The sequence below is a fragment of the Cervus canadensis genome, chromosome 5 (genome assembly GCF_019320065.1).
Source record: "Cervus canadensis isolate Bull #8, Minnesota chromosome 5, ASM1932006v1, whole genome shotgun sequence".
Lineage (NCBI taxonomy): Eukaryota > Metazoa > Chordata > Mammalia > Artiodactyla > Cervidae > Cervus > Cervus canadensis.
In genome coordinates, this window is record NC_057390.1 from 41,544,304 (window position 1) to 41,571,911 (window position 27,608).

At 44.9% G+C, this 27,608-nt stretch overlaps 1 protein-coding gene across 6 annotated transcripts in view; it reads right to left on the reverse strand.

The window, feature by feature from the left end:
* Nucleotides 1–18,446, reverse strand: part of BCL11A (BAF chromatin remodeling complex subunit BCL11A) — a 100,171-nt gene extending 81,725 nt beyond the window's left edge. Inside the window, exons 1-2 of one of the 6 annotated variants that reach the window (XM_043468628.1) lie at nucleotides 17,861–18,443; nucleotides 10,594–10,923 (exon numbers count right to left, since the gene is read on the reverse strand). In XM_043468628.1, the coding sequence (XP_043324563.1) occupies nucleotides 10,594–10,923; nucleotides 17,861–17,915 (385 nt within the window). In that variant the 5' untranslated portion in view covers nucleotides 17,916–18,443. Of the gene's footprint in view, nucleotides 1–10,593; nucleotides 10,924–15,544; nucleotides 15,640–17,860 lie in introns of those variants that run through there. The other 5 variants (XM_043468629.1, XM_043468632.1, XM_043468631.1 and 2 more) reach the window with 5 other exon arrangements.
* Nucleotides 18,447–27,608: the final 9,162 nt, after the last annotated feature.

The following is a 27,608-nucleotide window of genomic DNA, read 5'->3' on the forward strand; positions in this document are numbered from 1 at the left end:
ATGTCAAATCTCTTGGTGAACTTTCAATCCTGAGAAGAAAAAACACGGCTTTAATTTTTTTACATCATCAATTTTGCAAGATTGAAAATCTAAGAATCTTGGTGCTATAAACAATTTTCACCTTTTTTTTCTCCTTCAGCAGGCTGACAGGCCAGCCTGATGTGCACCGAATGTACATGTTAATAGGCCAATCAAAAATGCAAAACAATTCGCAATTACTGGAAGGACCTAATGGTCATTAGAATTTACAACTAGGTAATGAACTGAAGTCTGCCCACACCATGCATATTCATAAAGCAATTTAGCCTTTGAAGATTAAAGAAGTGCTTAAAATTCAAATGAGCTTTAGCAAATTATCAGTAAGATTCATCCAAAAAGCAAAGGGTTTTTCTTCCTATGATTTCCTCATTTTTTTAATGCAAAATTGTTATATCTTCCAGACTGAGCTTAAACTAAACATTGAGCTAGAAGTGAAGCCAAGGGGCTAAGAGACAAACGGAGGCTGCAAACATCGTTACGGACTTTGTTCATAAAACTAAGCCCTTAAGAGCCAAACCTATCTCTAAACATGGTAATTTATCAAAAACAGCCCAGAGTTGCTCATAGGCAATACTGCACAGTCCTCCAACAAAACAGATTAACGGGAGTCCCACCACCCTCCCAAAAAGCCTTTTTCCCCTCAAGTTGAGTCTCCTGTGTAAACATCCACTATGGTATAAAAACAGCTTTTTCATCGGCTTGGAGTGGCATTCATTTTAGAAGTTTCTGCTTCCAAAGGGAACAGAGCACGGAAGGAGAGGGTAGAGGCAGAGAGGAGCGTGATCTGGTTTACTTCTGAGGAGTGAAAATCTTGTCGTTGGGTATTTATCTTCCTGGGGGTTCCCCCCGCCCCATCTCGCAATGGCAGCATTTAATCCAAGAGGAACAGGCCAGGCTGACATCGGCTGACATTCAGAAAGTTAGGGTGTCCACCCACCACCACCCCACCCCAGTTATTAGAGAGCATCGTGGGAATTTGGACTTTCAAGCTTCCCAATTACCAGTGCGCAGAAGAATCTAACTCACACCTTGAATGCTGACTCCCACTCTAACTAACCTCATGACATTTAAGAAATTCTAGCGACAGAATTCCCACTGCAGGCCTCCCCCACTGCCATCCCAAACACTCCATCCAGGTGAAAAGCACAGAAGTCTGAGAATCCTCCCTCAGCTGGTGGACAAGTAAGACTGGGAATAACAGCTTTGAAAGGACCACGTGCCTGTGCTTACCGCTCCAAAGCTAGACCCAAAGGGCCCTCTGCTTTGGTGATTGTCTTTGAACCCCTACTGAAAATATTCCAGTGGCTTCTCTCTGCCACCCTTCTCCCCCTCCCCACCCCCAACCCCCAGCCGCAGATGCTTTCCTGAAGTTGATCTTACCTGGAATGTAGGTTATGTCAAGGAAGTGGGAAAAGAGGTGGAGAGAGAAGGGAGAAACCCTCAGGCACTATCTCCGATTTCCTCGACTCTCTAACCCAGGGCCCTGCTCAGGAACACGCCACATTTTAACATTTATTAGAAAGAATAGGAGGCAAGAGCTTCATGGGACCTGCATTCACGACCATCTGTATGAACCACAGGTCCGCAGTCCTGACCAATTCTGTTTGACACTAATGTTACTCTACATGAGCAGAGTTCAATGAGGGTTGATATGGGATGTGACAGAGTAAATCAGAATTAGATTAAAAACAAAAGTTTAGAAACCGATGCTACACTGCAGAGCAAATGGGAGTTGAAGGCCAAATTTCCCCTAACTGCCTTCAAGTCATTTTCCCTATTAGCGTGTTTGCCCGCCACCCCCCTGCTGGTAGTGCCACAATCCCATCAGAAAGCAGAGTGGAATGCATATAGGAAGGCCTGAGATATTCCTCTTTAGATACAATACCTATATATTTAATATATAGCAATTAACTTCTGGTCAGGAGTCTGCAGGCAGCAAGCTGCCCCAAGCAGATAGTGGGGGAGGGGCCTGGAGCTGGGACAAGCACAAAAGACAGGTCCAACAACAATGCCTGCTGTCAGCAGCTGAATTATTTTTATACAGGAATTTTTATCTCTATTGTACAAACAAGTACGTGTCTGTGCAGACTTGTTAAGCAATCCACTTGTATGTAGAATAAGATTTTTTTTTCTTTCTTGCTACCAGTCACACAACTCCAAGATCAGAAGAAATACATAGTCTTTGAAGCTGCTCAAATGTTTTAGTTAAAAGGACAGCAGTTGTTTTCAAAGATCCAAGAGTATCTTTATCAGAATTAAATTTTTCCTTATTGATTTTTTCTCCTTAACATAACAAAAACATAACATGAGAAGGTTAAGATTTATTATTAAAATTTTTCTCAGCCTTTAAATCACTCTTCAGTAGCCAATGTTCACTTTTAAATGTAAAAGAATAAGTTTTTTAAATCTTAGGATGGGATTGAGTAGGAGAGAAAAACTCATGAGATTTAAAATTTAACACTGGTTAAGGCATTGTTTTAACTATGAACTCAAAGATAGGGGTGGGGGCAAAATGGGCAGTAAATGGCTTATTGCAAGTTGCCCCTAAATGTAAATAAATCATGACATCATGGTATCCCCTGAGTCAGTAGAAGGAAATGCTTCAGATATTTTTTGTGACCCAAAGAGAAACTCCATATTTAAAACCTAAAAAGCAGATATGGCACATAGTGCCTCATGCTCCAGCTAAGGCAGGAATCCAAGCTATACTTTATTTTCCTAAAAACTGACAGATGTGATTTTTTTTTCTGCACTTCTTTATGCATCATTACATATCAAGAAAATGAACAACTGATGAATATAAATGTAAATGCCCCAATGCTTAGCAGGAAGTTTCCCCATTTTTTTAAAGAAAGTTCCAAAATAAACTAGAAAGCAGAGAAGGGGAGGAACACCATAGCACCTGTGTTCTTTCTGAAAGCACCTCTGCAGATTTCACAATAATTCCATTCTTCATTTTAATGGGAGTTTTTAACCAGTGGATTCACCTCTATCTAAAACTGAGATCAAATTGTAGGTGTAATTGTTCATCACCCATGCTAACAACAGCGAAGATACAAACAGAAACTCATTGTGAGTGACCACAGGTCCCCGGGTATCCCCTTCATCAATAGGCCTGCTCCAGGTCCCCACTGGGAATAAACACGCTGCCAACCCTATCTGGAAAAGTGGAAAAGGGTGTGCACACCGTCTTCTTGCCTCTTTTACAGGAAGTTTAAACCTGATCATCTCAACTTTAGTGGCTATAATTTGTTGTCTAGAGCTGCAAGAACTTGGTCTTTTATCTATCTAAAGAGATCAAAAAGAAAAAAGGAAGGCAGAGAGAGAGAGCGAGCTGTGGCCTGGCCTAGCCCCTAGCAGGGCTCTAGCTCAGAGCAGTAACCTGTGCAGGTAAGCCTTCCAGCGGCATTGCATCAGACCGGCTCACATCAGTCTCCAAGGTGAATGGAGAGGTGAAACACTCTGGTGCCCTGTCTGCAAACTCCTCATTCTCCAGTTCTTGGCAGCTTATTTTTCCAAGTGTTTTGTTTCAGGAAACGTGTGTATTTTTCTTTGTACGTTTTGTGGATTTCCCACAACTGGCTCTGACAGCTGTTGATTCTGTTAAATGAACACATTATAAAAATCCTCTTTAAAACCTCAAGCAACAGTGGACTTAAAAATAATGGTAAAATATTTTAATGGAGTTCCAGTTGAGAGTTGGTTTAAAAAAAAAAAAAAAGTACAAATGAAAGTACAGAAGTCCTTTAAGTCAGAGCTAGATTTAAACTGAATGTATAAGCACGTGTGCATGTGTGCATGTGTGTGCGTGTGTTTAATGGGGAAAGAGGGGTGTTGCAAATCACCACAAATATTTACACTGTACTCCCTTTGTTCAAATCACATACTTTTAACAGGAAAAGCTGGAACTGTGGCTATTTAAAATTTTAAATATTCAAACGCCTGTAATTAACCATATGAAACAAATTATGTCGCTTTTCTCCATACCAGCACATGCAAAGAAATTCGGGTGGGGGATTGGGAGGTGGCAGAGTCGGGGAGACAACTCCAAGAGGAGGCAAGGATGATGTTTTCATTTTGCTCTAGATCAAAGGAGAACAAGAATGGAAACTGTGGCAGAGACAGCATTTTTACATCGCTGTCTTTCACACTGGGCTATCTAAGTTTACACAATTCCCCAGACTGGCTGCATATTAAGCTTGCTGTGTACAGCTTTATTATGGTGCGCTGGTGGAAGAAGCATTAATATTCCGGCTCCGCAACTGACAGGGCATTTACATGCGCCCATCTGAGCGGCACCTGAGAGATCTTCCAAGGTGCAGTAGCTGTGCGCCTATTGTAAAGGCAAATGAAGCTCACCTATTCCCTGCTGGGGTCAGAAGTGACCTCACCACCCCCCAAGCCTCAAATCCTTCCCTTGCCAACCTAACGCGATGCCATCGCAGAATGACGAATGAGCTCAGAAACAGACCCTAAGTTACTAACCCTGCTAAGAACAGCAAAAGCCATTGCTGAAATGTTTTAAAAATGCATAGGGAGTGCAGCTGGCCAGTAAAAAGCAGAGAGACAAATTCCAGTGAACCCAATATGGAATACGTTACATTCTAAAACTGATTAGAAATCCAGTCTGATGTTTACTGGCTTCAAATTGAGTTTGGCATCAAGCATACTGGCTTTCATAATGCTGGCATTTTTTTTTATTATTATTTTAAATCTGCCTTTGGTTCCTAGGAGCACATGTGGAGAGCTAAAGCATTCTTATTCGCCAGGTTACATTTCCTAGAAATTAAGTTTGTGACACAAAATGATACTCTAGTAGCAGTAATATGGTCCATGCTCAAATTAATTAGGTCATTTTTGTAAAACCTACACGACAAATTACAAAGGTAAATTTACTGATATTGGCCAGAGTTCTATCCCCTGGAAGGAAAGGGGAAAAGCATTTTAAGAACTCTTATTTACCTGGGTAGGAGGAGACAACAGAGAGGGGAGAGAGACAATGGCCAATCTCCCATTGGTATTACAAATGAAAATACTAGTCATTATCCATTAAATTATATAGTCTGAATATACTTTATGAATTTATTAATGTCTTCCAAATTGACACATAAAATAAAAACCTGCTTGATTTGAGATAGTGTTAAAAATGGACCCTAAGTTTAAATTTTTTTTTTTAATCCTTGTAATAATAACACTGCTGACATAACCATGACCCAAATGAAATCTGAACAAGCAGAAAGGTACTAAAGATCCTTGGTGATTAAATCTCTTGCTAAAAAAGTGGCAAGGTGCCAGGCTGGGTCCGATTTGATGCTAAGTGCCTTTTATTGCACAAAGCTGGTACTACTGTATGTAAAAACAGACTTGGGCTTGGGGTAAATTTTGTCAAATGATTTCTTTGTGCAATAAAGGGTGTGAACAGACCAACCAGAGTAGATTAAATTAACAACGAGTGACGCAATCTTGGTGCATCGCCCTAACTGTGCTACTTCAGTTAAATTTCACATTTTCTCCCAAACGAAAGCCAAAACTTTCCTCCTTTCTCACTGACTAGTATGCAAGGCCACCACTCACCTATTCTTCTTTTTGAAACACTTTCGCTAAGAAATCACAAAATTCTGAAAAATGCCTGCTTAGGTTTTGCACATCTGTTATATATTCCAATTCAGTCCCCCACATTAGCCAAGCTGAGACAGCAGTGTGAAAATAATGATTTTCCAGGATTGTACAATGTGCCATTAATATGCATCCAACTCACCTCTTCCCTGAGGTTTGCTGTTCTAACTCTGTTCTAACTCTACCTGCACGTGTCTATACCCAGTTGCATTTTCCAACTCATGAGCAGCTCCACAATTAAATGCCACATACACCAGGAGGAAGGTGTGCAAAATAGATTTCAGATCCTTTAAAAGTAAAAGGCACAACTTGCAACAAAACTAGGAATGGGGTGATTTGAGAAATTACAGCACTGTTTTTTTTTTTAAGCCTTCACAGAATAAACACGGAGAATGGGAGGGAAACCTCCCCCCTGCTCCTGTTCTTGAAGTGAATACATATTTGTGTTTCCAATAAAAGGCCATTTTTACATTAACTGTCTGTAACAGCAGGAGACAGAAAAACTAACACAATCTCCACATCACACACAGGATGATCTTCATATCACGTGGCCCTGTTCTCAAAACTAGTATTTATAAAAGACAACTAGGAAAACGCACAATGCATCTTTTCTGTGTCACCAAAAGGGTAACGTCACAAGAACTTTGGGATCTTTGGGATCTTCCACATTTTAGATTTTTTTTCTTTTTGGCTTGCCCAAGTAAATTTAGCAGCCATGCGGGCCACTGTGTTTAATTAAGCTTTCAAAAGTCCTCTGACAATGCCAACAATTGCAAGACACTTCTGCGGCTCAATCATGCAATCGCTGTGACAGTTCTATTTACAATTTGTCTTAGAAAGAGTTTCTCTGACATTGTACTTTGACAAAACATCCAAGCTGCCAGTTCACAACCTTTCTCTGTCTTATTTACAAATACATCTTGTATATAGGACTCCCAGTCTCACGAACATGAGGCTTTGGGTAATGGCCTCGCAAACACGGGCTCCCAGTGAAAATCCTAGGTATTTATTAAGAAACAATATTCTTTATTCTCTGGGTGTGAAGGTTAAATAAAATGTTCACCAGTATACTGGGGATTTTTTTGTTTGCTTGTCATTTTTTGTAGCTGTCACACTAAAAATTCACTTCAGAAGTCAGTGATTTTTATTCAGAATCACACAAATAAAGAGAAATGAAAAATAGGTTATAATAGGATACTATAATTTATAGCCTTCTTTACAATTATATCATAAAGTACATCCTCCAGTTCAGTCTGAGATAGGAAAGAATTCAAATGGGTACAAAAAGAAAAGGCAAGTTGAGTTTTTAAATTCTAAAAAGCATGAGTATGTTATACTTGATTTACCTTTAAGTAACATGCTTATATATTTCTGGATTAAATTGGTACTTTTTCTTCCACAGAGCTTCTGCCTTACATATTATTACCTAGGTATGAGGTGTATTTTCCAGGCAAATAATTTTTAAATACCCTGATATCAATGCCTACGTTCTTGATTTTAAAGAGAAAAAATGTTAGACAGCAACAGACTGCTTGACAGTTCACAGGACTCATCATATTTTCTGCCACTCTCTCAAAAAGCTAACTTTATGACAGCTCAATCCTAATTTAAAGATTTCTATGTGCAATAAGCCAAAACCTCAAAGCTGACACTGTAGGATAATATTTTTTGGCCTTTTCTATAAGGGAACAGCAGTTCCACAGTCACTAATCTTCAATGAATACTTGCCCCCCTCATAAGACATGAGACTAGGAAACAAAACAAAACCCCAATTAAAAGCCCTGACTGCCAGTCAAAGACTGCTGATACCCAATTGTGGATATTTGACACACGCACTGAAGAACTGGGCCCTGCAGATTACAACCTGCTGGTTGCCAGTTAAACCAACACGACTTCAGGGGTCTCAGTGGATCGTAATCCTACAATATTTTGAATATTTGAATAAAATGAAAAAAAAACAACCTGAACAACATATATGTGTACATTCAACCTGGTAAGAATTATCCTCACTAAAAAATACTCAGCTTTGAGAGGCCTATGTACAGCCAAACGCATGGCATCTTACTGAAGATTTAAAGAACTCCACTCAGCCTCCTGTGTGAAAGCCCAAATTCTAAGCTTTATTTATCTCAGGAAGAAGATCTGTCGCTGTTTGATTCCAGCTTCCTGACTAAAAGACGGCAGAAAACACACAGTAAGCTCATATCCAACTTACACCACTTTAATAAAGCCTTTCCTGCACAGCACATTTAAATAACTACCTTTTATACAGTTGCCAAATATATTCTTCTAGAGATTCATCAATATATCTCTTTCCTAATACAGAGCATTGCTTCTCTTTTTTGTGTGTGACACAATTCAAATATCTACTGAATGATTACTCTTATTGTTTCCTTCCTCACCATAAAAAGAAAAGCAGACTTGGAACCGTGAAGATGTGCTTGAGAGAAATGGGCTGCGAGTACACAGCCGTCTTCCAGAACTTCACTTCAGAGGCACCTGAGAGCCAGGGCATCTTAATTTACGTGCAATGGCAGAATGTTAATTTCACCATAGGAAACTCTTAATTCATTACCGTGAATTATGAGAAGTCGTGATTCTAGTTACTGACATCTCGCCTTGAGATGTGACCACGCTATTTATGTTCAGCCAATTCCAGGGTGGGAACAGGTGATTAAACACAATGAAAGGAATCAAGACTTTGTAATTATTCGTGCATGAAAGGTTTACCTCACCTGGGTCGCAGCACTGGTGCACCCATTGAATATCTTAGATAGCTTAGGTAGCTTTTCATCTCAGCGAAATTGCTTAGCATTAGCCCTATAAAACATATCTTAAATGTGCTTTTTTATGTGGAGGGGGTCCTTCTTTGAGCTCTCTTACAGTACTACATCTTTAAAAAAAAAAAAAAAAGAATCTTTATGACAATCAGAGAGTTCAGGAAAATCTCTTCTTTCCCTATGTAGATTTACAACTGTGACAGTGGAAAGCCTTCACTATAGGGCCTCCCCCCACCAGCTTTTAGATTTCTCCTCTAAGTACAGAGGCACAGAATTTTCAAGCTGGTTAATCGGAGACTGAATAACCTACTTGGGACCTCAGTAAGAAGTGTGGTTTTAATTCTTGCTTGACAGACACTGTGTTTTGTCTTTTTAAACGAGCAGCTCGATATGTAAATACGATGTTACATCACGCAAGTGTTACTCCATATTTGGCGATTTAGAAAGGCTTTGGATCTCCGAAGACCAAATCTCCTTCCGCTTGCTCTAGCTTCATTAATCATGCCTTACACTTCTGTTCATTTTCCTTCCAGTCACAAGACAGCACATGGAAATGGTCACCACCATATCCTACTGGGGGGCTGGGGGGACAGATCAAATTGTAATCTGCATGGCATATAAGCTACATGGGATGGATTCAAGAAAACAGTTTGTAAACGCAGCTTCCCTGGCAGCAGCTTTCTCCTTTTACTAAAGGTAAAGTATCTGGGTGCTATTGCAGGAAGCGTTAAAAAAGAAAGAAAATGCCACATTTGATTTTAATGAGCAAATTCCAGAGAGGGGAGGAGAAATGATACAACATTTAATCCCCTCTGGACCACTGACCCACTACAGTTCAACCCTCTGGTCAAACTCAGTCGGAGGGACAAGCTCCAGGGCATCAACTGATTCTATGCACTACCCTTCCTAAATCTAAACAAACCTTCTGCTTTTGGGGGGCAGGGGCAAGGGAAATAGAGGAAAGTGATTTGGACATGCCGGTTTTGTCACTACAGAATCCGCATTCACTTCATCTTGTACATTAAATCACTGTTGTTTCATTTTTTTAAATGTTTTAAGGGTCACTATACAATGTTGTTGATCATCATTCAGAGTAGGGATTTAAGTCCCTCTGTTAGAGGTTAATTCCTTTCCCTTGCACTGCTGAGAAACCCATACCTCTAGTTACCTTTCTGCTAAAATTAACCAGAGGAAGCAGGGCTGTTGAATGTGTGTATGTATTTTTCCAAGAGAATTTTAACATTGTGTTACAGCAGAAACAGTGAAGTCTGGACTGGACATTTGTAAGGGTGACATGTGGTTGTGTAAACCACAAACAAAATCAAGATACATCTGTCAAAACCACATCAGAGACAAGGGAGAGCACAAAGAAGCATTTATCATTTAGCTGAGGAGGCAGGCTGCAGGGAGCAGCCGTTCCTGTCAAACCAACCTTTTGAAATTTCCAACATGCCCTTAAACTTTTCGAGTAAGCATGTCTGTGCGCTTCAGCAACTGCCCTCTCTACTCTGGCCTGGCCAGTCGAAAATGGCATCTTAAAGTCAAGGTCACGGTGTCATCCCACCACGGGGCTGTGTTTAATTACAGCCCCATACGGGCTGACAGCCAATATGGATCCAAGGCTAGCCCCGAAGCTCAGTTAACTCTTTCCAGTCCCTCCAAAATGCCCCTCCAGCCCACCCAACGTTACGGAAGCCTCGAGAACAAACTGCACCCCTGGGGAGGCCTGATCAGGTATTCTGACCCAAACATGTCACTGGCCGAACTACAAACGCCCATACAGCCCCTCTGCCTCTGACTTATCACCAGGGCTGGAGATGGGCCTTGGAAACTGGGCTAGGTGTAGTAAGGCTCGACAATTCAAAATGAGAAGGGGAGAGAAAAGGAAAGAAATTCAGAATCAGTAGATGCAAAGAGAGGATATCAGGTGTGTGTAACCTATCCTGCCTACATCTGACTCAAGTGAAGTAGAAAATATTTATTTTTGTGTGTTCTGGACATAAGCCATAGGAATGATTACTTTAACGTTACAGGGCTGTCATGGACAGTCACATGGAGAAACACAGAAAGCACTTCACCACTCCTTATGCGTGGCTACAGTGCCTCTGAAAATGAAAAGAAAACATGCAAACAGCTTTTCTCCTTGCTTCTCATTTACCTGCTATGTGTTCCTGTTTGGGGCAAATTCCTCTAGATGACGTTGATAAACAATCGTCATCCTCTGGCGTGACCTGGATGCCAACCTCCACGGGATTGGATGCTTTTTTCATCTCGATTGGTGAAGGGGAAGGTGGCTTATCCACAGCTTTTTCTAAGCAGAGGCTGCCATTGCATTGTTTCCGTTTGTGCTCGATAAAAATGAGAATGTCCCCCAACGGGAAGTTCATCTGGCACTGCCCACACGTGAGGAGGTCGTGGTCCCCTTCTGGGGCTCCCAAAGGTCCGTGGTCCGGTTCATCATCTGTAAGAATGGCTTCAAGAGGCTCGGCTGTGGTTGAAGAAACAAAAGCACAATTATTAGAGGGCCAGAAAGGAGAGGAAAGGGGGAAATACATTCTCAACCCCATCCCACCCCAGCACATTATGTAAAGGGTTTCTAGGCTCCTCCATTTAATTCTCAGAAAAACATGTGAGCACCTGAAACATACACGGGTGTGGAAACTGACAACAAGAAAGCAAATTTATCATAGAGGCAAACCATCATATAAAGAAAACTGCCTGACTTGCATACTTCCATGGATTACTACTACACACACATATATACATAACACACACACACACACACACCAGTGTCCAGTTTGTGAGTTTAGAAAGAATGTGACTGTTATTTAAATAAATAGTTAGCACAGAAACATAACGTAAGCTTCAGTAATAACCACCCCCAAAGAACTGGCAAAAACATGGATTGAAACCAAATTTCTTTCTTTTTTCCTGCACAGTAAGTTGTCTATTGTGCCCAAGAATAAAAGGAGAGGTGAATAAACACACACACACACCCTCTTTGTGTGTGAACATATACACTCAAAATATACAGAGACATGGCTTCCTAAATTAGAAAGCTACTACATCACACAGAAAACGTGCCATATTTACACTGCTGTAATAAGAAAAAGACTGCATTCACCTGTGAAACGAATCTAAATAATCATAACGCAGTGTAACCCACACTGCCAAAAACCTTTCTGATCTCACTCTCAGCAGTGCCACAAAATCAAACAAATACCAAATTCACTGGCAATTCTTCTCAGACACATTAGCTAAATGGGATACTTTTGAGTACTTAAGAAAATAAGCCAATTAGTCATTTTTTCATTCTGAAGAAAGGAATGCCTAAAATATTCTAAACATGTTTGCACTTGGTGGCCCCCATCACATAAAAATCAGAATGGTCAAGCAAATGCCACATTTCAGATCAAGGCTGAGAAGTCCTTTCTTAAGACTTGAAATACTTTGCCTAATGTTGTCAAAGTTGACTAATTTTCTGAATGAGCTCCAAAATGCTTCATTATGGGACTATTTCTGCACACATGACCATCAGTGGATGGTATAACAAGGTAGATATGTCTTTCATTCCTGTTTCTTTAAAAAAAAAAAAAAAAAACTTTGCACCAAAATACTCAAGCATGTATTTGAACAGCTTCTATCATTTTTTAAACTTCCAAAGGGGAAATGAGAGTAAGTCTCTGCTCCTGAAACCTTACGCTTACTCCATCACCAAAAAAAAAAATTTACAAAACACAAAATACATCTAGGATGCTGCCAGTTAATAAAACTGAAGCAGAAAATGTACAAGTCTTAAACAGTTAATCAGTCTGACCTTCTTTAGCAAGCTGCCAATTTCACATTTAATGAACTTAAAGCCACAGAGAATCAAAAAATAGATTTTAATTTGAGTGTAGAATATTGGAACAGATTTTGATAAAGTGCAAAAATCCAGTGAACTCAGGTTAAATTTATTTCAACCCTACCCAGGCTGAATACTGAGGGGGAAGATCTGGAGTAACTCCCAGATGTGCTGGGTGAAATAATATTGAGAGAGCCCTGTCTAGCTGCACCTGTGCTCAACTAGGACATGTCATAATTTCTAGCCTCTGGTACTCCTCCTAATTTAACATAAGGTCACCACAGGAATATGAAGGTTATAGTCCTACTAATAAAGACAGAAAAGTAAGCACTTACAATTCTTTGCCCAACATACTGACCGAAAGATAGATACACATGCATACTTTCCAAATAAAAGGAGACAAACAGAAGTGCTTTTGCATTATGCGTCTATGTCATCTTTCCCCTGCTTGCTTTCATTGTGACAAGGGAGGAACTGAATAAGGAAGTTATTCACCAAGATACCTCCTATTTGAATTAAGGATTTTAAGTACACATTAACAAAAGTGGCTTTTTTGGTTGTTGTTCAGCATTAACTACAAGTTCAGAGGTTTACAGACTGAAGAAAGACTGAGGGGAAATACCTCATTTTTTAAAAGTTAGTAGTACATAGAACCTTGGCCAAAAAAAAAAAAAATTTTTTTTAAACTCCATCGTTAGGATTTGTTCTTTATCCCCAAGCCCTGACACACATTTCTGAAAATGGAAATATTATTTGGGAGCAAAAGAAGATATTCTCCTAGGTATCAAATAGTTAAAGGTAACGCGGTACAAAACAGACTTGGTTAAAGTCTTCTAAATGTAGTGACTGAACTGATTTACAATCAAAACCAGGAAATGAAGTGGTAATTCAGAGGTTGCTGATTACACCTCCACATTTCACCTAATTAATTTTATAGGAGGCAAAGTTCTTGAAAATAACAAGATGATCAAATGTACAGATATAAAACCTATAACCTCAACATTTTCTATGCTCTTAACGTAAATTATTGCTAATTAACAAGAATTATATCCTAATGTATGAAATACCTTTAACATCAGGCTCTCTGCTAAACATTTGGCTGGTGATGTTCAGAGAAATACCAAAATGTGTTCTTATCGTTGCTGCTACATTATTAAAAATCAGACGAAGTGGGGCACAAAGAAAATATGAAAATACAATTCTCTTGGTGTAATCTACTGATTTGCATTGACATCTTTTCTCAGTGGCAATCAACATTTCCTTTCTGGGCTCTGATAATTTCTCTGTATTTTAATGCAAATTCCCCTTTCCCTAAAAACATTCCTAACCTCAGCCATTTTACCCCCTCCCTCAATTCAATTCCATCCTCCTTCACCCCCACAAAACCGGCGTTTCTAAGCTCCGGCCTAAGCGCTGGCTACAAAGCAGGGAGTCCAGGATTGAAGTGGAAGGGAGTGGGCAAATAATCATAATAATTAGCCGCGAATTCTCTACAAGGGGAAAAATACAAAATAAAATCCTTCTGCGTTCAAACAGCAAGACTGACTGAAACGTCTCAATGCCCCAGCCGCTGAACTGGGATCTCTTTCCTCTCTCAGCAGTTGCAAAGGAATAAATTTAAAAAAAAAAAAAAAAAGCCTTATAAGAAATGTAGGGAAGGAGCAAGGGAAACAAGGGCTGCTGGGGAGGGGGAGGGGGAAAGGCGCTCTGTCTTCAAGTTTGCTTTCCAAGTCCTTCCCTTTGATTGTCTTAACGGAGTAAGGAAGCACATCGAGACTGAAATGCGGAGAGAAAAAGCAAAAAACCAAAAGCGAAGGCAGGGGCGACAGGGCCGGGGCAGGGGGCCCGGCGGGGGTGGGCTGCGCGGAAAGTGAAGTTGGGCGCCGGGACTCGGGCACAAAGCGAGTAGCGTGCGGTCCGCAAGCTCCGGCCGCGCTCGCTGCGAACACGTGCAGCGACGGCCGCGGGGCCCGGAGCCGGGAGTCGGGGGCTGGGGGCGGGAGGCGGCGGGCAGCCCCGGGCCCCGACTGCTGCCTCCACGCCCGTCCTGCCCGGCCGCGGGCTGACGACGGTTCCCCAGGCCCACCAGGTGGAGACACGGGAAGTGAGGCTTGGAAAACTCGGCAGGTTAACCTGGCGCTGTCTGGGGATCACCGCACACACACCTCAGGCGCGGGTCCTGAAACTCATTCTGTGTCCACTGGCTCACACTTTTTACTTTGAGGGATCTCTGCAAATACGTTTCTCCCGCAATCCCCGGCACCGGTGTGCACAGCGCGGCGGCGGCTGCGGTTATTCATTATTAATGACGCCGTTTGCCCGCATCATTATGATGATAACTATTACTATTGTTGTGATTTCGGGCTCGGAGGCGAGAGCTGCAGGAGGCGGGGGAGCTGGCGGGGGGGGGGGGGGGGGCGGGGCTGCAGAGGCGCCCGGCAAGCCTGCCGCGGCTGCCTAGGTCCGCGCTTTGCACGGGGATGAGGGGCTGGGAGAAGTGAACCTGGAGACTAAGTGCAAACTTGCCGGATCCCGCCTTCGGCCTTGCCCCAAAGCCGTAGAGCGCGCACTCCCCTTTCCTCCCAACCAAAAACGCCTGCCCGAAAGAACGAAAACTGCACCCCGCTCCACTCCCGGTGCACTGGGGAGTCGGCCGCGCGCCCGGGCGCTTCTCCGCAGCCCTGGCCAGAAGCATTTTTAAAGTCAAAACGAAGAACAAAGACAGAAGGGGTGATGGGGTGGGGGGGGGGGGGGGAGAGAAAGGGAATTCTGCCTAACCGTCCGTTTCCCCCACCCCCATCCTCGCAAAGCTCTTCCCTCCGGGTCGAGAAATGCAGAGGGGGGTGGGGGAGGCCCTGGTACAGGTTCAAGTTCGCTGAGCTTTCTTGATCTTGTTCTGCCTCCTAGCGACCGAACGGCTCATTCAGCCCTAGAAGCGGGGGATGGGGGCAGGGGGGAGGGAAAGGGGTCCTGAAGACGAGAATGGCTCCCGCCCCCTCTGCGCACCCAGAAAATTAGAAAGGAGCGACCACCGCACCCACTTTAAACTGGCCCCTTAACCCAAAACCCGCCCTGAGACTCGGGGATTCCAAGGGGCTAACCCACCCAGCCTGGAGTCTCGGGATGGGCCCCGAGAGAGTGGGGGACGGGGGAGCAGCCTGGACTGCAAGCCACAGTCCGTCCTTTGAGCCCCCAGTGCATCCTTCCGAAGAAGGGCCCGGCTTTCCCGAGTGCTGCGAACACTGCCCTTCCTTCCCGCCGGTACCTGGCCGGGCTGTAACTTCACACCGCCGCGCGCCGCGTCTGCTCCGCATCCGGCGCGGCCGGGGGAGTGGGGGCGGGGGAGAGCGGTGAGGGAGGGATGCGCGGGGGTGGGGAGAGGGAGGGCCCCGCAACGTGCCCGGGCGGGGGAGCTTTCGAAGTGTGTGACAAGTTCCAGGGCCCAGTGAAAAATTCAATTCCCTATGCGCACCCCACACACACACCTTTAAGAAATACAGAACTGGATATGGGGTGGTCCTTTAAAATTGCAGCAAAAACTAAAATAAGGGTCATATATGAGATGGGGGAGGGAAGTGGGCTCTCTCATGCCTTTCTTTCCCTTGCAGCCAAACTTTCCTAAGCGCCCACCGCCTGCCTTTCCAGGCGCATTCTGTTAGCCTGGAGACAGCCACCCACTTAACCACCCCACCTCCCTTATACAGACTCAGAAGGGCCCCCAGACCGAGCCAGGCCCGAGGTAGAGAGCAGGAATTCAAGGGAGGGATGCGTGGAGTCCCGGAGTCGAATACTCCCCAAAAGCAACTACTCCCCTACCGCCTACCACCCACCCCTCACCCCCCACCCCCACCCCCACCTTGCTTGGCCGAGCTCGGGAGCTGGGGGCTATAGGCTTGTCCCTGTGGAAGGGGGGCAGGGAAGGCACGTGGTGATCTCCTCGCCGCCCCGAGCTGGGGGCAAGAGGCGTCGCGGGTAGGGGACGGACAGGACTCGCTTTTAGGGTTGCTTTGCAAAATAAAAATGCTTTGCAAAGACGAGTTTCTCCCCAGCCGATTTCGCAGTGGGGCTGGCCAAGAGGAGGTCTGAGCATTGTACTAGGGGGCCAGAGAGGACCCTGGACCCTCTGGCGCTGAGTCGCTGCACCGCCTGCCGCTGGGCCAGCGGGCGGGCGGCGGGCGCCGGGTGGGCGATCCCGGGCGGGGCGGGGGCGCGGCGAGGCCGGGCGAGGCCCCGGCGAGGCCCGGCCGCAGCCGCCGCCCGCTCCCGGCCTGCCGCGCCGCGCTCGGTCCTCTGTCTGTTTGTTGGCAGGAGGCTCCCGCACACGCGGTGCTTGTAAACATTCAGACACGAGATTTTTCCCAATCAAAATCCACTTCCACTTTTTTTGAAAATCTTCCAAAAAATAGTAAGAGGAGGGAGTTCCTCGCTCCCTCTCTGTGCCGCCGGCGCTCTAAGTTTGCAACTAAAGAGGTTTTGGTGAAGGGGGTAATTGTATTTTTCCCCTCTATTAGAGATTGTGAGATTTTTGTAGCGGGGGGGGGGCGGTGGTGGCGGAGGGGGAGTCAAAGAGGAGAGCGTTGCTGAAAACGGCTGGCGGAGCGTTTGCCGTCTGTCTGGGGGCAAAAAGAAAACGTTGCCTTGTTTTATTTTATGTATTTTATTTTATTTTTCACCTATTTTCGCCGCCGCTGAGGTTCGGCCGGGAGGGGCGGGCAGCGGCAACCCGGGCGGCAGCAGCCACAGCGCCCTCCCTCCCTCTTCGACTGGCCCCCGGCCCTCGCTCCTGCCCTTCGGCGGCGGCGGCGCGGGAGGGCAAGCGCGAGGAGCCGGCACAAAAGGCAACGGGGCAAACACCCACCTCGGGCCGGAACAAAAGGCTGCAGCGCCGGCCGCGGCTCCGGTCCTTCCCGGCCGCCCAAGCTCTCCCGGCCGCCGCGGCCCCTCTCCAGACTCGGCGGACTCAAGAGCGTCCGGGGCCCCCTCCCACAATCCCACTTTCTCACTATTGTGGAGATGACTACTTTCCTCCCAGTGCACACTTGACCGTGAGCGCGCTGGTGTCCAAGGGCCAGTCTCACCTCTTTTCTCCCCGGGAATTGTTTTTTTTTTTTTTTTTAACTTGGGCTCCCCACCCCCCGTTTTTCTTCCTACGGTAAGTGGAAGTAACCCCCTTTTCCCCTCCAGTTCCCTCCCTTAGGTTTGCAGGAGAGTTGTTAGCATCCACAGCATTGTTCATTATTTTGCAAAACTGGAGGCGAAATCATTGCATTCCTTTCCGAAAAGCGAAATAAAGCAGAGGAAAGCAGGAAAGAGGAGGAGTCAAATTTTTGTAAAAATTAAATAAAATTAAAAGATTCGTGCTATCCCAAAAGTGTACATACGGCTACGACTCGGGATGGGATGAGGTTGGTTCCCCCCCCCCCCTTTAATCTCTTTTATCCCGACTCTCGGAGGTTTTTCTCGTGGAAAAAAAATTTTTTTAATGCATACACACACCCCTCTCTCCCCCTTTCTCTTGCTTCTCGTCCTGCGCGCTCTCGTGATTATTAATAATTATTATTACTATTATTGGGTTACTTACGCGAGAATTCCCGTTTGCTTAAGTGCTGGGGTTTGCCTTGCTTGCGGCGAGACATGGTGGGCTGCGGGGCGGGCGGGAGGCGGCGGCGGCGGCGGCGGGCGGACGACGGCTCGGTTCACATCGGGAGAGCCGGGTTAGAAAGAAGGAGACTCCAGAGAAAATATCTTCATCAGTGCCTTTTGACATCCAAAATAAATTAGAAATAATACAAAGATGGCGCAGGGAAGATGAATTGTGGGAGAGCCGTCATGGCTTTTTTTTTTTTTTAACCAAAAAAAAAAAAAGAGAGAGAGAGAGAGGAGAGATAGAGGGGGAGAGAGAGAGAGAGAGATGAAAAAAATGGCAAAAGCCCCCCTGAGCTGCAAGTTCAAGTGCGGACGTGACGTCCCTGCGAACTTGAACGTCAGGAGTCTGGATGGACAGAGACACACAAAACATGGGCAGGGCGAGCAGGAGAGAAGGGGAGGAGGGAAGGGGAAGCTCACACCAATGGACACACATCAGGGGCTGGACATGAAAAAGAGACCAGGACAAGCCAATGGCCAGTGCGGGGCGGGGGAGGTGCCGGGCTGGGGGCTCCGCAGACGCCAGACGCGGCCCCCGTGGGAGGGGCGGGCGGAGGGGAGGGGGCGCTGGGGCCTCGGGCTCACCAGTGGCCGCAGCGAGTGCCGAGGCAGCGGCTTGGCGGGGAGAGAGGGAAGGGGCGGCGGGGGAGGGGGAGAGCCAGACGTGCGCCCTGCTCCCCCCAACCCCGGCACGCGGACCCTAAAATGAAAGATTATTTTAAATAAAAAAAAAAAAAAAAAAAACAAGAGTGTCTGGAGGCTGCAGGGGCCGGGGAAGCGCGGGCGGAGGGAAGCCAGGTAGAGTTGCTCCCGGACACCCTCCTGCGTGCGCACACCCACTTCCCTTCGCCGCCGCCGCGGAGCTCGCGCCTCGTGTGCGGACGCCGGGGGCCGAAAGCCCAGAGCCCGCGGCTGCGCTCGGGAAACTTTGCTCGAGGAGAGGATAGCCAAGAAAAATCACCCGAAGTTGGGAGCTGAGCCTCCAAGTTACAGCTACGCCGCGGGCGAGGGGAGGCGGGAAGGAGCGCCCGGCCAAGCAGAGTCCAGCTCAAGTTTGGAGGCTTGCGGGTCCGGAAAGGCAGCGCGGGGGCCTCCGGGAGCCGGGGCGGTCAGGAGAGAGAGAGAGAAAGGGCAAGGGCGAGAGAGGAGGTGCAGGCCCCGGGCCGGCTGGCGGGGAGGGCGCCCCCCAGGCCGAGCTGGGGGGCCGGGGATCTGAACGCCCAAACGATCGGGTCTGAATGCCACTGGGAGCAAGGAGTCAGGCTCTCAACGGTCGCGGAGGAAGAAAGAACAGGGAGCGGGACTCAGGGAACGTTCCGGCCCCAGGAGTGGAGTGCCCGGACCCAGGGCGAGGGAGGCGCAGAGGCGTCCACCTCACGGGGCCGCCGCCGGCCAGAGGACAAAGCCCGGGGAGTGCCAGTCCCTGGGAACGGGCTCCCGGCGCCGCGGGAGGTCCCTAAGCTGGGTCCCAGAGAAAGACACACCCCCTCCCACTCCAGAGCTACTGCTAAAGCACCGAGGAACGGCAAGAAAATGTTTCTTACGGGAAGAGCACAACTAGTCCAGTGCTGTTACCCAGGGAAAGAAAATGGGGAATGAAGAAAGAGCGACTGGCTCGCGGGAGCAGCGGGGAGGCCACAGTGGTGGGGTGACCGCCCCGGGTCAGCGCCACGCTCCCTGGGCGCCCCGGGCGGAGCCGCACCCGCCGGAGCCCGCAGCCCAGGTCTGGCCTTTCTGCAGACGTTCCCGGGAAATTAGGGAAGACCTGTTGGAAATAAACCCCTGTCTCTTTAATGCACACACACGCGCGCGCGCGCGCGCGCTGCTGCTGTCAAAAAGCGGGCTTCACTCTGGCGTGGGATACTTTGTTTTACGTAAAATGTACAGCAACAGCACCCCCTGCGATTGGAAAGTTTATTCAGAAACGTGCCTGCAAAGTCCCCCGGCGCCTCCCGCCTCCCAGTCTCCCCGCCTGCCTGCGCCACCCTGTAGCCTCAGCCGACGCCGCCGCCGAGAGACCGCGCTGCGATTCCAAATCCGGAAGGGCAGGGGGGAGAAGAAAATGGACTCAGGTCCAAGGGAGGCGCGGAGGGTGCAGCGGGGGGTACGGGTGGCCGCGGCCCGCGAGACTGCGAGCTGCAGGTGGACGTGTACAAGTGTGGGTCTGCCAAGCGAGGAGCCTTCTTTCCCTCTCCTCCAAGCGGCTCCACGAACCCTCGTGTCTTCTCTTCCCCCTCCTTAGTCTGAGGGACGTCGCTTTCGTAAATGCACCTCCTGGGCGGGGTGCTTTATTGTCTTAAGCGAGGGCCCCCCGCTCGCAGGCGCGCACCCATCTCCCAGCCGCGCCGGCCAGCGGCTGTTTATTCCTGTGTTTTCTTAGTAAAGTTTCAAACCCATTAGAAAATAACTGGTTTGCCTTGCTCGGCGAAGCTTCGGGCCCCTCTGAGGAAGAAAAGGAGGTTTTGATGCTCAACAGTGGGAGAAATGTGGGCTGGACCGAGTTTGTGTAAACGTGGTTTGCTGTTATTGTTTCCCTCCAGTTTGGTGGGGGTTGGGGGGGGGGGGACTCAAATCCTGTTTAAGAAGCAGGAAGATTCACTTGCAGTAAAGCTCTGTAGCGTGTGCGTTATACCATTTCCCCCTTTTCACGAGTTCTTCAGAGCAGGTCAGCATCTCTTTTCCACTACTGTCTTTTTTTTTTTTTTTTTAAATCTTGTTCAACTAGCCTTAGAGCGACCAAAAGAATATCATTGCAGGGGAGGGGTGGGGGGAGCCGGACGTGGAGGAGAATGTTTGGAGGGAAGGTGAGGAGAGGGAAGAAAAAAGTACAACTGGAAGGCCTTTGAAAAATAAAAAAAAAAAATAAAAGCCCCTTCAGGTAACAATAGTGAGTCCGATTCTTTCCGGAACCGAGCTTTTCAAATTTAAATATTTTTCCCATCCATCCATAAAAGTCCATATATAGAGAAGGTATATAAATGAGCAAATGTGTGTTGTGGAAATATATATGTATGATTTATATATAATGGTGTGTATAAAGCTTTTCAGGGTTGGCTGTAGTGTAAAAAGTAATGACTTTATTACCTCTGAAAGGTTCTGTGGTTTACATTTAACAGTCTTCTGAATTACAATTCATTACACAATTGTATGCTCTCTAAAACCGGCACCCTATCAGGGCCGCTATCTGTGGTTATTTCCAATAAATAACTGGCAACATTTTATTGATTTTCTTTTTAAAAAAATCATAGGAAATTAAGCACTTAGTTACAAGTAGGTCTGCTATGTTATTGCACTTGTTTCAGATTCCAGGGGGTTCCTTCCGAAACCACATCTTAAAACATACCTTTAAAACCCAATTTTGCAGCTGCCTTCCCTGGGTGCCCGTGGAGAGGTAAGTAGCGACGTTTCCACCATTAACATATATTTAATTTCACCATCATAAAATGCCCAGAGTGAAATAGGAACTACCCTCCACTCCCGCCCCTCCCCCAGCCTGATTTCACCCAGTCCAGAAAACCAGGGCTCAGTGTTGGCATTCGATTCCCTCCTGGTCGCGGACCCCCACTCCGGTCCCTCCTGCTTGCCTCTACGAGTGACGCCCCCTCCCTCATTGCTGCAGGATGCTCGCTAAAGCGCCCAAAAGTGGGGGAGGGGGAAGGTGTGTCAGTGTGTTTAAAGAAATAAAAACGTGTTGTTTTAAGAGCTTTGAAAATATTACGTAAGTATTGATTAATGATGCAGGTGGGTTTGTAGAGGGGTGAAAGGTCACTTTAAACGCTCACACTTGGATACACAGTCAGTATATTTACTTTCCAAAAGTAGCTTTTAGAAAGTAATAAATTATGACAACGTTAAAATTATTTTCTGGCGTTTCAGTTAACTTCATGTGGAGCTGTAGAACCTTTGCTGATTCCACGGAAGGGCTAATTACGCTCGGTGGGCTCTATCCCAAACCTTCGGTGACAACACTGCATGTAAACTCCAGGCCAACAGGCTACCCCTCCCCTCTCCTCCTCCCCCTCTCTATCTTGCCCGCGGAGGAGACTCCCCAGGACTTCCTGCAGTATATATTCTGCCTCTGATCTCCGTACTTAATAGCCAAGTCCTGGTTTATGCTTTATAATGTGTTGACAAGTTTTCTAACAGACTTTCTGAAATAATGCACATATATTCACGTCGGTTAGAAACCCACCGTATTTTTAGAGTCGAGTAGATCTATACCCTAATGCAGTGAGAGAGTGTAAATCATAGAGGATTTCATAGTCCTTTCAGTAGTTTTCGGTATGAAGTATGAGCCGCGTGGCCTCCAGACGTAACCTTTTAGAAAAAAAGACAGTGCTTTTATTTTATGGTGTAAAGTGCTTTTAGCTCCAGGGCTCTGAACGTGAATGTGGTCAACAAACAGCTCCAAGAGGGAGGCTTAAAACGGTCCCAGCCCTCTTGCGGAGGATCGCCTGGTGTGGGGGACTCAGGTTGAGCTGGAGAACTAAGGGTTAAAAGGTCTGTCTCGCTAGAAGCTACAAGATTAAAATAAAATAGTCACTGTCTGCCTTTAGCAGGGAACACCTTTACAGACTTAAAGATAAATGAATGAATGGTTAATATAATCACTCCCACCTTGCGTTTTACTTCTGGTTTGTTTTTGGTTTTGTTTTTGCCTTCTTCCTAATGGAAGTTCAGAAAATAGAGAATGGACAGTCATCTCAATAAAAAATAAAACTTAGGTTTGGATGCATCACTTGGCATAGGTTTTGGGGTTCTAAGAGTGGGAGTGCTAGGGTGTTAAGACAAAGGTAAAATTAATGTTAAAAAGGAAAAGAGGTTGTGCTTGAGGAAGGGGGTGGGCTTTGTGTGGGCGCTGCAAACTGAAAGGTGAGCATTAGAGCCACAGTCACCTCTTCTTCCAAGCCTCCCTCAGCCCCCACCCACTGTAACATTTCTTCCTTCTCTGTTCCCAGCATGATTCAGAGTCTGGGACCTAAGGAGGCCCCTGGAGGGCAGTGTCTACACCTGCAAAGAGACAGACTTCCCCTGGGAGGCTCTTGGGGAAACAGTATGGCATTTCTCCAGAGGCTCCCTGGACATTTAGCTGAGATAGTAGAGATGGTAGGGGTTGGAGATGAGGGTGAGGGTTGTTTTCCCTAGTTAACTCCTCCATCAGGGGGCAGTAAAAATGGGATGAAAGCATTTAGCTGACTGGCAGACTACTTCACATACCTGGATGGCTCTGTCTGCCCCCACCCTGCGCCCCCCACCTCCCGGGACCACCCCAGGAAAAGAAAGAAGGAAGGAAAGAAGGAAGGGAGCAAAGTAGGAAGTAAAAAGCTGGATCTGCTCTAAATAAACCTACACTTACCTCTAGACTGGGTTGCTGTGTGCGAGTCAACAATGTGTTGAGGCTGGTGGTAAGTCTCACCACGTTAAGTAAGAGGCTCCTGTGAAGACAGCAAGGTGTTCTGGCTGGAACACTAGAATACCCAATTTAGCTCCCTAACATTGACATCAAAGACCCATAGATGGTGGGCAGTGAAGCCAGTTCAGTGGACCACATTAGAAATGTCCAGATGTCCAAATACAATACTTAGCACACAGTAGCTTCTCAACAAATAGTTTTTGAGTGAATTAAGTGAATAAATCCTATCACCACATAAATAAAACCAACATAACCATTCAAATTCTATTAGTTTCCCCCAGAACCAGTAAGGCTTTGATCAGATAACTCTTTTGTAAGAGTACATTTTAGCCTAAAAGTGATTCCCACCAAGGATGGTGAGCTTAGAAGGATTATCCCAAAGCTCAGAACAGCTGAACAATTGAATCTTGCAAGAATACAATGCAAGATATTTTCATCACCTCCAACAGTCTACATAATTAAATATCTTCCAAATAAACCAGTGTCAAGAACCCAGGGCTGCAGTCCATGGGGTCGCAAAGAGTCGGACATGACTTAGCGACTGAACAACAGCAACAAAAGAACCTACTATCAGAAAATTCATTGTTTTAATGTTACTTTTTGGACATGTTCAGATCTGGTTTCCCAAATGAGAGCACTTCTAAAAGAAAACAATACAATCAGAAAAACCAAAAATGAAAGATACCTTAAACTTCATTTTCTGTGTGCCCACCCATCCCCCAATAAATCTTTTGCTTTTAGTAGAGGAATAATTTTTTCTATACATGTTTTTTCACACCCAGTCTTAAAACAAGCTTCACCTATTCTCCTGCTCTCTCTCTCTCTTTTTTTTTTTTTGCCCAAGTGGGTAAATAGAACGAAAAACAAAACAGCGCACACACACATCTGGTCTGACATTTTGTACAGCAAATTTCAGCCCAATGTGATTTAAAACAATGTGAGTTAAAAACCTCTTAAAATTTGGGTTTATAATGGAAACGCTGACAGACTCTTAATTATAGCAGCCCTGCCAGACACTGCTATAATGAAATAGTTGTGCTTTCATTACTATAGAGGCACTATAGTTAAGGGTCTGTCAGTGTTTCTATTATAAACCCCAAGTTTAAGAGGTTTATAACTTGGGCTATTTAAATGGCACTGGGTGGAATTCAACCTATCAGTCCAGATGTGAAGTTGTTTTATAGAAGAATAACTCAGTGGAAGAAGAGCTTTTGAAAATATTCTCTCTCTCTCACTCCACCCCCCCACCTTTCCCCCTCCCTCCCCCCTTCCCTTCTTCCCTCTGTTCCTTACACAACATTACAGAAATGATTTTTACTGGTTTCAGATGGTCTTCTTGCCAACTTCTAGCTATGACTTCACTGTCTAAAAGGAAATTTTATAGGCAGTTAGTCCTTTATCTGGACAAGTACTGCTTGCCATTATTATAATTTTTTACTATTTTATTACTCTGGAGTACATACACACAACATGGACACACATACAGAGAAACACACACACATACAAACTAAAAAAAACCAACGCTATGTCAAGGAATGCAACCTCATACACATACACAGAGGTATACATGCTATGTTACATTCTGATGAAAAAGTATAAATTGACTGAAGAGAAGAAATAAAGTATCTGAAATGTTTTTGTCTTATCTATGTAGTAAAAACAATAGAGGAACTGCCATCTTATTTCAAAATTTTGTAGCTTTCCTGATATCATTTGGTTCGTTCAGAAAGCAACAACCAGAACTGTATAGTCAGCAGTGGACTATCCAAGGACTCTACACAAACACTGTAAATGTCTCTACTTGATTTTGGTTCTTGACAGATTGATGAAGAATTTATCTTGAATTATCTAATGGACCAGAATTTTGAAATATGTTCTATTAACTTGGTACACCATCACCATAATATGTAACGTTTGTTAGTGATGATGTGGTTGATGCTAATTCTAAGGAAAACAAAGATGGTGGTGGTGATCATGATGATGGTAATAGTGGTGATAAGGTCACAGTGGTAGAGATGGAAGGGGTTGGAGAAGAGAGTGGGAGTAGTTTCCCTAGTTAATGTGTCCATCAGAGGGCAGTAGAAATAGGATGAAAGATGTAGCTAAAAAGCTCCAACTTTTGCTTCTCCAACTCTTGTTCCATCAGAAAAGCCATTGCACAAAGATGAGGTGGTAGATGAGTTCAAATGAAAGTTTTCAAATGCATGCTGCTCTGTTTCCCTCCCCTGCACACCAAGAAGTAGCCCTGGGTGGGTGTTTTGGGCAAGCCCTAAGTTCACTAACCTCATACAGAGAAAGAGCCAGCAAGAACTACAGTCACCATATCTGCATTTAGAAACCTTTTCACTTCCAGAAGAAGAGCAGTTCCTTTTCTCTGTTCTCTCTGACTGAAATCAGACCACCAAATCAGGCCATCAAGGACCACAGGGCCTTGATCATTCTAATTTCACAATAGCTTTAGTTGGTCTTCGCTCAAATTAGCTAAAAGAGAAGCAGTTATCAAAACATGTTACCAGGCTCAAGTTCCTTTTCTGTCAGCTTCTTATGAACCCCACAAACGCCTGCCTAGTCCCACAACCATTCCAGATGTATACCAATCATTCCCAGAGATTACTGAAGAGTTCTGGCTCTTCTGGTCCCTTTTCTAGAAATTAAGACATCTTTTTTTCCCCCCAGTAGTTAATCATCCATATTTTACTTTTTCCTGCCAAATTCAGCAAAGGAAACTTTTGTGGTAGAAAAAGCCTATTTCATCATTTTTGTCAGCTTGGTGAAGATAAATCTCTTTGGTCTCCCATTCCTGGTTGTATACAATTTGCCTGTTTTCATTTTTTTCTTAAAAAAAAAAAAAATCTCTTGCACAAGGTCAGTTATCTAAACCTCCAGATTCCTATAAAATGAAGAATCTGGTCCTAAGAACTGTTATTCTTTCTTTCTTTATGTAGTACGGCCCTGAACAGACATGAGTTGTGGTTTCTGTTCTTGGATGGCTTTCATTTTTAAGGCACTAAGATACACATACACAGGCACAAGCACATCATATAAAGTTCACAAGTCACACATGCCAAAGCCATACAGATACATACTATTTTCCTTGATTTGGGTAGCCCTGGTTTCACATTGCTGATTTGAAGAATTCTAAGCCTTTAGCAAGGACTAATTTGAGGGGACACAGCTCTGGTTACTTCTGACACTAGTTGGAGAAAGAACTTGGTTTCTCAGAAATAAAAATGGTAAATAATGAGGTTTGGTCATGAATATATCTATGATAATCTATCGTTTTCCATTTTTATGACATTAAATAGCTTAAATATTCGAGAAATAAGCTTTCTGTATTACATTTGTTTTGTAGGCAATTTCAGAGACTATTTCTAACACCATTAGTGAATGTATCATTTTTTTTAATGACATTGTTTCACTTCCGTAACACATAGTAGGCATTGAACTCACACTAAATCAAGGAATGAATTGCAAAAATGCATTTTCTGTTGTTTCAGCAGGTGAAAAAGATACAAGTATTCGTGTCTGCTCCATAATACATTAAATATGCATATAGTGGAAAATTACATGATTTCACTTTTTAAATAGTTAAGAAGTATGGGCCATTTGCATGGCTATCTAACCTACACAGAATAAATGGCAAGCCCATTTGTGTCAGGAGGAAACAATTGCATGTCTGTCTGTGTATATTTCATATAATAACTTATGTCATAAAAGCTATCACCTGACAAGTCCTGGGTTGTCACATACTTATAGGAGCCTCTGTCCTTTTCATCTTTTTACCCCTCAGCACAGAGTAGGACCTAAGGAAATGTTTTGTACATGAAAAAAAGATGAAGTAGACCACTTAGATTCCTGAGAACTTCAAAATCCTTTCTACCATAGGTAAAATGTTCTTTTTATTGTTCTCAATTCTCAGATTTTGAAATGCAATAAAATATGCAAACAACCAAAATCCAAGTACATTGCAACACAGAATAACTCTGAGAGATTAATTCTGGAGCCTGATTCTCCAGATACTACTTTCTTTAAATATCAAGGCCTATTCTAGCTGGTTCTCATTTGAAAGAAGCAAGTCCCACAGAGCCTTATAATGGCACCCACTTTCCCACCCATCTGTACTTGGTGATTTCTGTGGCCTTGCTCAGGAAACAAGAGAAATAGCAGATACGATAGAATGAGAATCCCGATCCTCTCTTCTCAAAAGATCGAATTTTGAACTCCGAGCTTAGTCAGTAGGAGAAAACACAAGATTCGTAGATTTTCAAAA